This window comes from Pteropus alecto, unplaced genomic scaffold (assembly GCF_000325575.1).
Source record: "Pteropus alecto unplaced genomic scaffold, ASM32557v1 scaffold61, whole genome shotgun sequence".
In the NCBI taxonomy this organism is placed as follows: Eukaryota; Metazoa; Chordata; class Mammalia; order Chiroptera; family Pteropodidae; genus Pteropus; species Pteropus alecto.
This window is the reverse complement of record NW_006434835.1, coordinates 16,007,633-16,020,436: the sequence shown is the minus strand read 5'-3', so window position 1 is coordinate 16,020,436 and position 12,804 is coordinate 16,007,633. Positions and strand designations below refer to the sequence as shown.

General features: G+C 49.0%; 1 protein-coding gene and 1 non-coding gene across 3 annotated transcripts in view; one reads left to right on the top strand and one right to left on the bottom strand.

Annotated features, from left to right (window-relative positions):
* Positions 1 to 3,092: 3,092 nt before the first annotated feature.
* SLC35F6 (solute carrier family 35 member F6) overlaps positions 3,093 to 12,804 on the bottom strand; it is a 16,346-nt gene continuing 6,634 nt past the window's right edge. Inside the window, exons 2-6 of one of the 2 annotated variants that reach the window (XM_006910303.3) lie at positions 10,263 to 10,335; positions 9,011 to 9,182; positions 8,541 to 8,753; positions 7,652 to 7,762; positions 3,093 to 6,334 (exon numbers count right to left, since the gene is read on the bottom strand). In XM_006910303.3, the coding sequence (XP_006910365.1) occupies positions 5,865 to 6,334; positions 7,652 to 7,762; positions 8,541 to 8,753; positions 9,011 to 9,182; positions 10,263 to 10,335 (1,039 nt within the window). In that variant the 3' untranslated portion in view covers positions 3,093 to 5,864. The remainder of the gene's footprint in view (positions 6,335 to 7,651; positions 7,763 to 8,540; positions 8,754 to 9,010; positions 9,183 to 10,262; positions 10,336 to 12,804) is intronic. The other variant, XM_015588250.2, reaches the window with a different exon arrangement.
* On the top strand, positions 9,647 to 9,765 carry LOC112478672. The gene has a single exon (XR_003045907.1). It is a non-coding gene; the product is annotated as a 5S ribosomal RNA (ribosomal RNA).

Sequence of the window (12,804 nt, the reverse complement as noted above, 5' to 3'; positions counted from 1 at the left end):
ATTTTCCCCGCCCTCTCCTTGTTTGGGGGAGGAGTTCGATCGGAGCCATGTCCTCTGGTGCCCTCTAGTGGAAGTAGAAAAGCTCGACTCTGGAGATGTAGATGTAGGTGCGTTTGTAGAATGTGTTTCTCTAGACAAATCACTTCGCTCAAAGATTTTATGTTTTGCTCTATCAACCCTGAGGTGGCTTTTAAAGAAGAGGAGATAGACCCACAGAAAATGTGATAACCCCACGTCGTGCCTGTGACCCTTCTGGGAACACCCCACGAGTATGACTCAGAAGCCGGTTTAACTTTATTTATGAATGGTACTGATTATTAGGGTCGTGGGACGGCCAGAATAGAGGCTCTGTCAATGTGGTCAGGCAGGGCAGGCCTCAGCTCTATTCTTGGGTCACATTCTCCAGCACTGAAATAGAATAGTCCCAGGGAAATGACCCCTACTCTTCCTGTTGGGCTAATCCTCATTCGGGTCAAATGTAGTTAGAACAAAGGGATTTTATTTTCTACACTTTGCTTTTTTGCATTTTCTAAATGTTGTACAGTTAACATATACTATAATCATGAAAAATGTTGTCACAAAATTAGTGATTTCACGGAACCCTTGTTCACTGCTGGTGGGAATGTAAAAGGGTGCAACCGCAGTGGAAAACAGTATGGCGACTGGTCAGAAAATTAAACATAGAATTAGCATATGACCCAGTAATTCCTCTTCTGGGTATACATTCAGAAGAATTAAAAGCAAGGACTTAAGCACATATTTGTACACTAATACTCATAGCAGTGTTATTCACAATAGCCAAAAAATGTCCAAGTGAAGGAATAGATAAACCAATTGTGGTAAATGCATATAATGAATATTATCAGCCTTAACAAGAAAGTAAGTTCTGACACGTTACAATATGGATGAACCTTAAGGCATTACGTTAAATGAAATAAACCAGGCAAAAAGGACAGATATTATGATTCCACTTATATGAGGTGCCTAGAGCAATCAAGCTCATAGAGACGGAAAGTAGGATGGTGGGTCCCAGGGGTTGAGGGGAGAGGGGATGGGGCATTAATGCATAATGGGTATGGAGTTTCAGTTTGGGACGATGAAAAAGTTCTGGAGGTGAATGGTGATGGTTGCACAACAATGTGAACATATTAATGCCACTGAATACACTTAATGATCAAAATGGTAAGTTTTATGTTGCGTATATTTTACCACAAGAAAGGAAAGGAGGGAAGAAGGGAGGAAAGAAGGAAAAGGAATATTTGACTACACTGAAGTGTAGTCAAATCACAGAAAGGTGATTGGTTTTCAGTAATCCAGGTAAACACAAAGGCAAGTCCAGCTACATCATTCCTCAACACCCATTAATCAGACAAAGCAAATCTTTACTCATTAATTCTGCGTTAGACATATAATTCCTACTTTGCTCTATTGAATTAGAAAACAAGGTAGAAAATAGAGAGGATTTTTTTTTTAGATTCCACATAGGAGTGAGATCATACTGTATTTGTCTTTCTCTGATTTCACTTAGCATAATGGCCTTACACAATATAAGATCTTGCAGTCAGAGCTCTAAAAGGTCAGTCCTGCTTCTCGAATGGCTCTTGCATTTATTCTTGCCACTGTTTCCCTTGTTCAAAGGTGGGCTTACTGGCCTTCAGTACTTCCTAATGCCAATCAAACCTAATAACTAGGTTATTTTCCCAAACAGCAATTTGGATCATGTCCCTCCCTTGCCTAAAACTCTCCAGGGCACCCTACCATCTACAGAGAGTCTAACACCTCGGCAAAGCCTAAAAGGTACAGCACTATCTGGCCTGCACCTCTCTGGCCACTTCCTATGTTGCATGCTTATTCCCAGGCTTATCAGTCTACTTACCTGCAGTTCTCGAATATATCACCTTGTGACACACACATTTCTGTTTTTACAAGCTGTTTCTTCCTCCTGCTTCTTTCTCTTTCTCTCCTTCCATACATCAAGCCTAGAAGACTTCTGTCTACCTTTCGATACCCAGCTCAAGTGGAGCTCTGAGTCTCAGGCAGTTAGCTGATCTCTCCTTTACCACATAGGCCTCTTACTGCACAGCACGCTGTGCTGGAATTCTTTCTAATTTTATTTTATTAGTTTCAAGTACACAGTACATTGGTTAGACATTTATATAGTTTATAAAACAATCCCCCTAATTGCTCTTTCTCTCCTCTGGCTCTACACCTGGCCAATACATTAATGCTGACTGCGTTCCCTATGCTGTGCTCCCCATCCCCGTGACCATCTATCAACCACTAATTTGTACTTCTTTAACTCTTCACCCCATTCTCCCAGTCCCCCAACACCCCTCCCCTCTGTCACCAAATTGTCCTCTATATTTGTGAGTCTGTTTTTGATTTGGAATTCTTTATTTACACATTTGTCTTTCCTGTTTCCTTGGATGGATCCATGGTCCTTGGAGCACATCCATTCTCAGTAAATTTTGTTGAATTCTGGGTTAGAAATCCTTTATTGAATTTTTTTTTTTGATAAGAGTTTTAAATGAAGAAAGCCAATTTATAAACTTTCATGACTACATAGGGGCCCCCTGCTGACCTTGGGTTTTAAAAGGATGTTGTCAACAAAAGGCCAGAGGGGCTCTAAACCAAGGCCAAGATGAAAGAATGATATTGATCGATGAGCGGGCCAAGGAGGTGAACACATTCAGGGCTGCTGAGAACCTCTCCTTTTTATAGGTAGCCAAGTTCTTGAGAGGTAACATGACTTGTCCAAGGTCGCCCAGTCAAAGTGGAGGACATAGCTCTCTGATTCCTGATTCTGCATCTTTCCCCTACACCATGTGACCCTTTGCTCCAGCCCTCTGCCATTCTCATTAGGGGGCAAGAGCTCTGACCTCTTGGAGGGCTGTTTGCTTGTTAAACAACACTGAGACCTTTGGACAAGGTGAAGGCAAACAGAACCACTTGGCATGGTCTTCAGTCTCTGCCTTGTAGGCAGATTCCTGGTGAGAGGAGTTTGAGGCCTGGGACTGAAGAAAGCCCCAGCTGCAGCTCCCCCAGGGACACTCTGTGAGGGGCAGGGACCCATTAACTCACTACAATACAGATGCTTTAATTTACATTGTATTTGAAGAGATGTTTACAGAGGTCTGTTATCAGGCAATTCTGATTTAGGGGTTTGGGGCCTCCATGCCACACCTCCATCATTCAGGCCTCCTTACTCCATTCAGAACAGTAGGCCACAGCTAGATGGTCACTACAGCCCTCCGGACTCAGTGGGAGAGTGGAGGTCCTTAGCCTCCCATTCACATGACCAGCACGACACGGCAAAGCCTCTCACACTCAGCCTTCAAAACACTTGTGACAATAGGATACAGTGAACACATCTCTAGGGGCTGGGAGGGTATATACCATCAGCATAAAATCTTCCTGAGGCATGTTTTATCCCGCAATTGATGTGAATTTTACATTTTACTTCATGATGGTATATTTTAATAAAATATTTCCTCTCCTGTGAGCAGAGCCGATACTCCGAGCTGTGCCCAGCCGTGACTTCAGTGCCCCTGACAGACCCCCCTAGTGGACGGCGCAGCCTTACACAGACCCCTCTGTGCGTCGGCATTCACAGGCACCTGCAATTTATTATCTTATGTAACTTTCACGCTCATCCTGCCAGATGGAGACTGGCTTTCTCATTTTAAAAATGTGAGGACCCAAAGCTCCAGGAGGTAAAGCGATTTGCCTGAGTTGGTGGCAGGCTCGACAGGGCGTTCCCCTCCCCATGCTCTGCCACCCCTCACCACTGAAGTCCCATTATAATTCTCCCCAAGCCTTCAACGTTAAAATCAACAGTCTTCCATGGCAGCACTTGAATAAAAGCCAAGTGCTTCCTTGACGCCCTCTTAGGCAGTTTTCACAGCCGAGTGCACGGGTTGGGCAGCGGTCCCGGATTCCTGGCACGGCTCCCGGCTGCGTTCTGTGGCAAAAGCAGGTGGGCAAGGAATGAGAACGAGCAGCTCTGGCTTTGCTTGTCACTGGTGGTGTGACCTTGGGAAGTTCCACCCTCTCTCTGTGTTTGTCTCTTCACCTGAACAACACAGGGTGGACTGGGTGATTCTTCGGTACATTAGAGCTTTCCATCCAACATTCTAGTCGTTACACCCAGGAACGTCCAGCCCTGGAGCTCCTTCCCTCATTAAGAAAAGTCCACACTGCCAATTTCCCTTTTCTTTTCTTTTTTAAATAATGCCTAAAACAACATTCTAAGGCCCCAGTTTTTTTGGAAAGGCAGCTATAGTCCAGACCACCCTCATTCTCCATTTCCTGCTTCCTGTGATATACATCATCGCCCAGAGACATGCAGGGGCCCCTGGGATTCTGAGCTGGTGAGATGGAAAGACCCTCTTTTCCCAACAAACTTTAATAACCTGTTGGATTCCCACACAGCCCTAGGGTTTTGCTTGTCAAAGATCCCTTCCCCCAGAATCTATTTTAAGGAAGGCATTTGGTGTTTTGTTTTATGATTGAGCTGCCCAGGAAAATGGTCTGAGGCTCCAGAAACTGCCGAGTGAAAAATGTTGGAATGAGGGGCTGCTCAGCATCTTGAGGTCCCTGATGCTAGTCTTCTCCCTTCAGGCTAGGGTTCCCAGGAAGACACGAGCACATGATACTTCTCTCTTGGCCACAGGAAACTCCCCCGAGAGACGCCAGAGAGACCCATATGGGGCCACAGATTTGAAAACAGGCAAACCTTGCTTGGAAGACTGACACCATGAGGAAGTCACTTAACCTTCCCTGGGCTGTGGTTTTCTCATCTGCACTGACCTGTGTGCAGGCTGTTTTGCAAGAGAATGAAAATTATGCACTTAATATAATGTTTGGGATACCAAAATTACTCTTAATGGTAGAATCCTGGTCAATCCATCGCCCTGGAGAGTGCTCTACGGAGTCAGGTTGCTGGGGTGGAGCTGAGTTCCAGCTGTGCTCTAGATTCCAGCCTGTGGCAGGATCACGTGGCTTGCATGACCAGAGCCTATGGCAGGACATTCCTTTTGCCAAATAATTTACCATTTTGTATCTCAGTTTCTTCATCTTTAAAATGGAAGGTGCAGAGTTCATAAAAGCTGCTATGGAGGGCTGCCTGTAATTCCCCTGTAATCTCTCCCAGGAAGGGAGGCCCTGAGGGTGTGTGAGCAAGGACACAGGACACCAAAACAGGCCTGGGGAGGAGACACTGTGGGCAGAGGGGAATTTCCAATAAACGGTTATTACTCCTTTCCCAGGATGACGGGCCCACAGAATGGGCCCAGCTGGGGTTGGAAGGCCCTGAAGCCACAGCCTTGACACCTTCTGCTTTACAGAGCAGGACACCAAGGCCCAGAGTGACTAGGTAATGGGCTGGGGAGCATACAGTGAGTTTGCGAAACCCAGGGCTCCAAACTAGACTAGAGAACGTCTTACGAGTTTTTAAAAATACAATACTTAGTTCTGGCTTGAATTTGCTCCCTCACCTCTTTTCTTTGGAGAACCAATTTTAGTTTTCGATTTAGGAGGAAATCCCACGGTTGTTAGCTCCTGCATTTCCATTTCACGATTTAGCTCTAGTGTTGCCGGAGGGGTTTGGGGTTGGGGGGAGCCTGTTGGGGCTGGTCACTGTACCCATGCCTATAGGGGCTGGGTAACACCTTTTTGCAGAGGGTGGTGACAAAAGGGGACCTGGGTGTCCTGTCAAATTCTGTGGCAGCAGCTGTCCTGGGGTCTGTGGGGAGGGGCAGGGGGAGGCCTTGGGGACAGGGCACTTGAGGCTCACCAGCCTGTGTGGCCTCAGCCTCCAGGTGAACAAGGTGCATCCAGGGGGCAGCAGAGTCCCTGCAGGAGACTCAGCTGGCATCGTTGATGGCAGTCCGAGAGGCACCCAGCAGTCTCTCATGTTCTCCCTCCTCCGCCGGGGGCCGGCCCCGGGACAGGCGGGTCAGCAGCGGGCGGTGCAGCCCATTGTAGAGGGCAGTGCCTGTCAGGAGGATGAAGAAGCCGAGGATCTGCAGCGCGTGGAAGGCCTCCCAGCCCAGTGCCAGGCTCAGTGCCCAGATGACAATGGTCCGCAGGCTGTCCAGCACCATGCGGGTGGTGGCGCTCAGCTCCTTGGTGACGCTGATGCCCGCGAAGTTGAAGAAGGCAATGCTGCTGATGTTGCCCAGCAGCGCCAGGGCGATGAGCGGCTTCTGGCCCACCTGGCAGAAGGCATCCAGTGCATCCTCCAGCGTCCCACGAGGGTTTCCACTGAAGGAGCTGGCAGGGATGTAGTACATGGGCACCAGCAGCAGGGAGAGGATCACAAAGCCAAAGAGGCCTGCAGGAGAGGAGGAAACACGTGGCACTCTCCGCTAGACCCTCAGACTCCCGGTACCTCCCGCCCAGCAAGGCCTCCCATACCTCCCGCCACGCCTTCTTGCAGCCCTCACACCAAGGCCTTCCTTTCAGGACCTGGAGCTCTCCCTCTCACTAGGATTTCTCAGCAGCCAAACTGAATGATCTCTAGCTGCCCCTTTTCCATGTTAATCTGTGTTTTTCAACTACACCAAGAGTAAGAAATACTTTTTATATTGTGACCAATATATGTGTGCACAGGCACATACACATACACCCACTTCCACAAAACAATAGCTACCCTTACAATGTACAGTGCTCTTTGACACTTTTAAACTCTATTCATTTAAAAACGAATTGCTGGCTATAATCACTATAGTGCTCACAAGTGTGGAAAAACATAGCTCTCTAATTCAGTGTCACTGGTCTGTGACAAGGAGCTGGAACAGAATGTAAATCAATGCACTGCTTCATTCAGAAAGTCTTGCTAGAAAAAAAAATGAGCAGAAACAAACACTACTCTTAATGACATCATTGATGCAGTCGATTAACATTCTGCCTAAGCCCTGAGCTCACTGTGGACCAGGCACAAACAGCTCCCTGACTGGTCCACAGGCCACACTTTGGTGGCGCTGCTCTAAACCACCCTGCTAGTTTCATATTTTTAAAGCATAATTTTGAGTTACTTCTCTGCTCAAAAACTGTTGGTGGTTCCTCCCTGCCTGTCATTTAAAGTCTAAATCCCCTTGCCTGATGTTTAAGGTTCTCCATGACGTGACCTTGACCTACTCAATTCCTGATTTCTCCAACATTAAACAAGTATCTCAAACTATTCTGCACTGGTCTCCAAACTCACATCCAGTACCCCATGCCTTTGCTACGTCTGGAGTCCCCTCTTTCCCACTCTGCCCATTGAAGTCATAGCTCGAATGCCACCTATTCTGCCTCCAGACACTCATATATGCTTGGCAGGTGAAACATCACTTTAGCACAAGTGGTCTGAGCTAAATTGCACTGCCTGGTCCTTTCTGCTGGTCAGCTCCTCTAGAGTGAGGCTCACCTCTCATTCATCTTCATCCTCATCTTCCCTGACCTTCTGGCCAGGTGCATGCATGGCAGATGTCAGAATATTTGGCAACACATGCGGTGAGGGAGGAAGAAATGGGGGGTAGGAGGTTCACCCCCTCCCAGTGGTCCCTGGCACCTGGCCCTGCACTCCTACGTGTGCATTCACTTCACGTGCTACCCTCCAGGGTGCTCCCGGACCAGCGCCCTCCTCCCAGCCACCGTGCTCACACACCCTCAGTGCCGACGGCCCGCAGTGGGTGCACATTGTGCTTGTAGACGAACTTCTCCTCTAGCACCATCTGGATGGAGACAATGATCTGGGCCATGATGATCAACAGGTCCCCTGCGGGAAAGGATCAACAGGGCCCAGGGTGAGGGAGGGAGGAAGACGGCAAGGCCACGGGGCTGCTGGCAGGGTGGCGGGCCCAAGGATAAGGGAGAGGGTTTCATGGGGACATAACAGGCACAGTCCGATTTCTGCAGTTACCATACAGTTCACGAGGCACAGTCATGACCATCCTGTGCCTGATCTATTGGCTCCCAGTGGTGGGGCCGGCTAGCAACCCTCTCGGCTGAGGCCACAGAAGGTCCAGAGGCCTGTGCAATGGGGTAAGCGGTCTTTTGAGAAGCATAGGCTCTGAGATAGACATTTCTGATTTACTCCTGCCTCTGAGTGACCAGGGTAGTCACTTCTTTGTAAAATGGGCTACACTGCTTCCTTTCTGGGATTGTAAGGATTACTGTCATGACAAACACACAGTATTCAGCACCAGGCTGGGCACTTGGTAAGTGCTCAATAAATATGTTCGTTCCTCTCCTCTCCCAAATCCAGCAGTTTGTGTTTGTATATGATATCACAGCTCAAGCCCTCTGCCTCCTCTGATCTCCTGCTCCTTACCTACTCCTCTCTCGAGCTGCTTAGGCCTCTGGCCTTCCCTATACTCTATCTGACACCTCAAGAGCAGGTGCATGTCCACAGCAGCTGGTCCCCACATGCCCTCATCCAGGGCTTGGCATATAGCTGAGCTTGTAAAAGTTTGTTGAATGACTCTGTGATGGTCTCCTAGAGAGGACAGGACAGGATAGAAGGGCAGCCCCTGGATCCCCAACCCCGGCCGCACCTGTGATCACTTCACTGAGTTTGTGCTGATCATCGTGCTTGCTCAGGAGGTCGGCCAGGCCTACGACCACCAGCCCCGCGATGGTTGCCAGGATGCCCAGCCACTGGCTCAGCGCCAGCCTCCGTCCCAGGAAGGCCACCGAGAACAGGCCTGTGAATATGATCACTGCTCCCCGCAGCATCTGGAAGCTGGAGGCGCTAGTCATGTTCAGGGCTAGGAGAGGACCGACATATGATGTTAGCTCCCGAGGACCAAGGCTGTCAGTTCACTGAGGTGTCCTCAGGGCTGAAGATGTACCTCCCACATAGTATGTGCTCAGTGAATCTTAGGTGAGTGTGTGTGCATGAGTCTGTGGGAGAGCAGCAGGGATGGGGTGAAGATGAGCTGGGGGTAGGAGTGGTTGTTTCACCAGTGGCCCCCTCAGGTCATGGGCTTCACTGAGCCCATCTCAGCCTGGCCTGGCTGCTTACCCACATACATGATGCTGGTTCCGGTCATGTCGCAGAGGGCTGGAGGCAGGAAAAGAAGGGGGTTGAAAGGCTGCTGGGGATCCATGCTGGAGTCTGGGTGCCTTGCAGCTCTGCACCGGAGTAGGTAGAAGGCAGCCAGGCAGGAGAACTCCCCCAGGAACATGCCCACTGCCTGCAAGGACAGAACCCTAGGAGTTTAGAGCTAGAAAAAGGGCTGCCTTTAACAATTTTTAACACAACCTTTCTTCAGACAAGAGCTTACCTATAACCCCAACATATAAAGCAGGCAAAAGCAGGGCTGCTGTGTGTAGGAGGCCAGAGACTGTCTCCTGGGTCTACCTCCAAGCCCCTTGAACATCTTGAGGCAAACCCTAAGACCATGGTAGAGCCCAGTGTGAAGACGACCGATCCAGGCCAACCCCAGTCAAGCTCCAGATGGAGAAGCTGAGGCTCAGAGTGGCTCAGAAACTTTTTTTATTTTATTTTATTTTATTCTTATTTTATTTTATTTATTTTTTAGGCAAGGCAACACTTGATTGACCTCACAGATTGCAAGGACCTTGTCAGTTTACAATCCCTTATCTTTTTATTTTTTACGCCTACAGCACCTGGTCTTCCTATAAAGTCACAGAGCCAATCTACGGCCATGCTACCCTGAACAAGCCTGATCCCGTCTGATCTCGGAAGCTAAGCAGGGTTGGGCCTGGTTAGTACTTGGATGGGAGACCACCTAGGAAGACCAGGTGCTGTAGGTGTAAAAAATAAAAATAATAAAAAAATAAGGGATTGTAAGCCGACAAGGTCCTTGCAATCTGTGAAGTCAACCAAGGGTTGCCTTGCCTAAAAAAATTAAAATAAAATAAAATAAATAAAGTCACAGAGCCAGCTGCTGGCAGAGCTGGGGCTGAAATTTGACTCTTGTACTTTCCAGTTGAGTAGTAAAGTGCCTCCTATTTATGGCGTCTGCCCTAGCCCAGTGGGATCTGGATTCCTGGTGGATGGAAAGCAGGTTTTGCTATGAGGGTTATTTTCCAAATGTGTCCACACTTGGAAGTAGTGATGGCTGGCCTCACAGTGTCCAGGGCATGACAGCTCACCAGGACTTAATTGGGCCTCCCACAGAGGACTGTGCCCTCTGCTCCCTCTTCTGGGAGCAGGGTGGACGCCACCCTTAGGTCAGGAAACAGCAGGGCCTCACGGGGCACCTGGCCTGATGCCTGGGAGATGGGAGGGGGAGGGACAGGGCAGATACCTGAAGGAAGGGATGCTGGAAGCTGTGCTCCTTGCTCCCTCCGCAGCCCTGGGCCACGAAGTTGTCTGCCCACCTGCAGCAGAGAGAGAAAAAGTCAAACCCCGTAGTGCAGTGGGCTCTCCCAGCCTGGTCCTGGTGCCTGTGGACAAGCTCGCTCCTCTCAATGGCAAGAGGCCGTACTTAGGGGACTCAGCCCAGAGTAGGGCTCCTTCCCAAAGGGGCCAAGTTCCTTGGCAAGGAGTTCTCAATCCTGGATTGTGGATAAATGTGGGAACCTGGGAACCTTTAGCTGAAATTTCATGAATCTCTAGCTGAAATTTAGCATATCCTCAAATTATGAATATGGTATCGCCACTTGCCACTTTGTCACAGAATCACAGCTATTCTCATTGTCACATTAGAGTCGCTGCAGATATTGTGAAGTATCATTTATACTCATCGCTACTCCAAAATTATAGTCATTAGACCCACTGCTTACAATTTTATGCGTTAAGAAGCATTTTTACCTTATAAATGTTTTAATAACTTTATTTCAACATAATTGGCTTTTTCTATAATCCTCAATCTTTTATTTGCACATTTTAAAACATTACTTTAGGAAATACATTTATTTGCACATTTAAAAACAATATTCTAGAATTCCTCAGATTATCAAAGGGACCCATGGCACAAAAATATCAAGTCACTGGTCTACAAGGGCATTTGGGCCCTGGGAAATGACCACCCGACACAGACCACCCGGTCACCTTCTTAGAACCTGAAGCTTCTGGAGGGTCTTTCTAGCACAGATTCTAAAGCAGGTGGCAAGTATGCAACACTAGTGGAGTAGCCTCCCAGCCAGCACCCTGGCAGATGGCTTAACTGATTATGGCACGCTTCCCCCACCAAGCCCAGACACAGACCCAGAATCCTTCATGGGCACGGTGTTCTGGGAAGCTATCGCCAACATTCTGCATTATCGACTGCCCGTGCGCTAAAGCTCCTGCCCCTGAATTTCATTTTCGTGGGGCTTAGTTGTGTCCCTGGGGTCTTCTCTGATCTCTCTTTCATTTGCAAGCCCTTCAGATATTTGGAGACTTTTCCGTCTTCTGAATCTTCTCATCTCCTGGCTAAACAGGCCCAGCCCTTCCTAACCTTTCACTTCCCTGGCTGCTGACATCTAGAAGTGCTCTGGTGGGCCCAGGCCCAGAGCCAAGGGCATGTGATCTGGCCCAGACTTAGCCTGGCAAGACAGTGGCCCCTCCCTCGTGTTGGATGTCCTGGTTAGATGACACTTTAGCTGTGTCCGCCACACCGCACTGCTGACTCAGGGCAATGCAGACGTAGGGCTGCTTCCTGTGGGCCACTGAGCTGCTCCCTCTGCAGCGCTCCACACACACAGGCAGTGGCTGTCTCCAAACTGACTCAGGACTTCTTTGATATCTTTCCTTGCAATGTCTGTCAAGAGAAGTCACACTGTATGAGCCCAGCCCTATTCCACCGAGTCGTCTCTGCACAAGCCTGAGCTCCCAAAGGGCAAGGGAGCCTTCTGCTTCCTGTGCCCCCCACAGAGCCATAAGCATGGGGCACTGGTTGTGCCAAGCAATTAGGGCCTGGGTTTCACAGACATTCTGTCCAGTCCTGGCTTCTCTGTGCCCTGAGTTTGGAAAAAGGAACAGGGAGCTCTTTCCCATAGCCCAGACACTGGCAGAGAAAAGCACGGGTTAAGTGGTGGCAGAGGTCCTGGTCAACCGTGAGGGTAGCAGACCAGTGAGGGAGAGCCCGCATCTACTCAGAAATCTGAGCACATCCCAGGACTAGTGACCAAAGAGGGCGATGGTAAACTTATCTCAAAGAGGGAGACCCCATCCACTTCCTGAGATGGAGAGAAAGGGGCAGTTAGCGGGGCTTGTGGTTCCTGGGAATGGCAGGGCTCAAAAGGGAGCCACAAGCAGGGAGAAGTTCTGATAGGACTGGTTGGGAAGGCAGAGAGAAATCTGGATTGGGGGACCAGTTACAGTCAGGCTGCAACCAGTCCCAGTACCAATGGAGAAAGGAAGCCCCCACTACAGAATAAAAGCTACCTGCTCTTTGGGGTCTCATTTCTGCCCGCATCTGCTACAGGTTCTGGCTCTTGGGTCTCCAGACAGGGCAGGACATGAGGTATGGGTGGGAGCTACAGACAGACCGTGGCCCAGGAAAGCCTGCTCTACAACCAGGATCACTTTTGCAGAAAGAGACCGCTGGGAGGGTCTGGGTGAGGCAACTGAGTGAAACAGAGAAGTGATGACAACTCACATCTATATCACTTTCTGGTTCCGCAGTCACTGTCACTTGACAGAGTTGAGCTCAGCATCCAGTAACTTCCACATCTCTCAATCTCCTGCTCCTGGCACATTACTATACAGAAGCTCAAACATTTTTTTGTTGAATAAATGTGACTTTCAGACTCCACCAAACAAATGGGAAGGTACTACGGTCCAGATGCATTGTCTCCATGAGTCCTAATTTACCACCTGGTTTGAGGTGCCCCCTGCTGGTGGGACAAGCTGGCTGTCTTTCC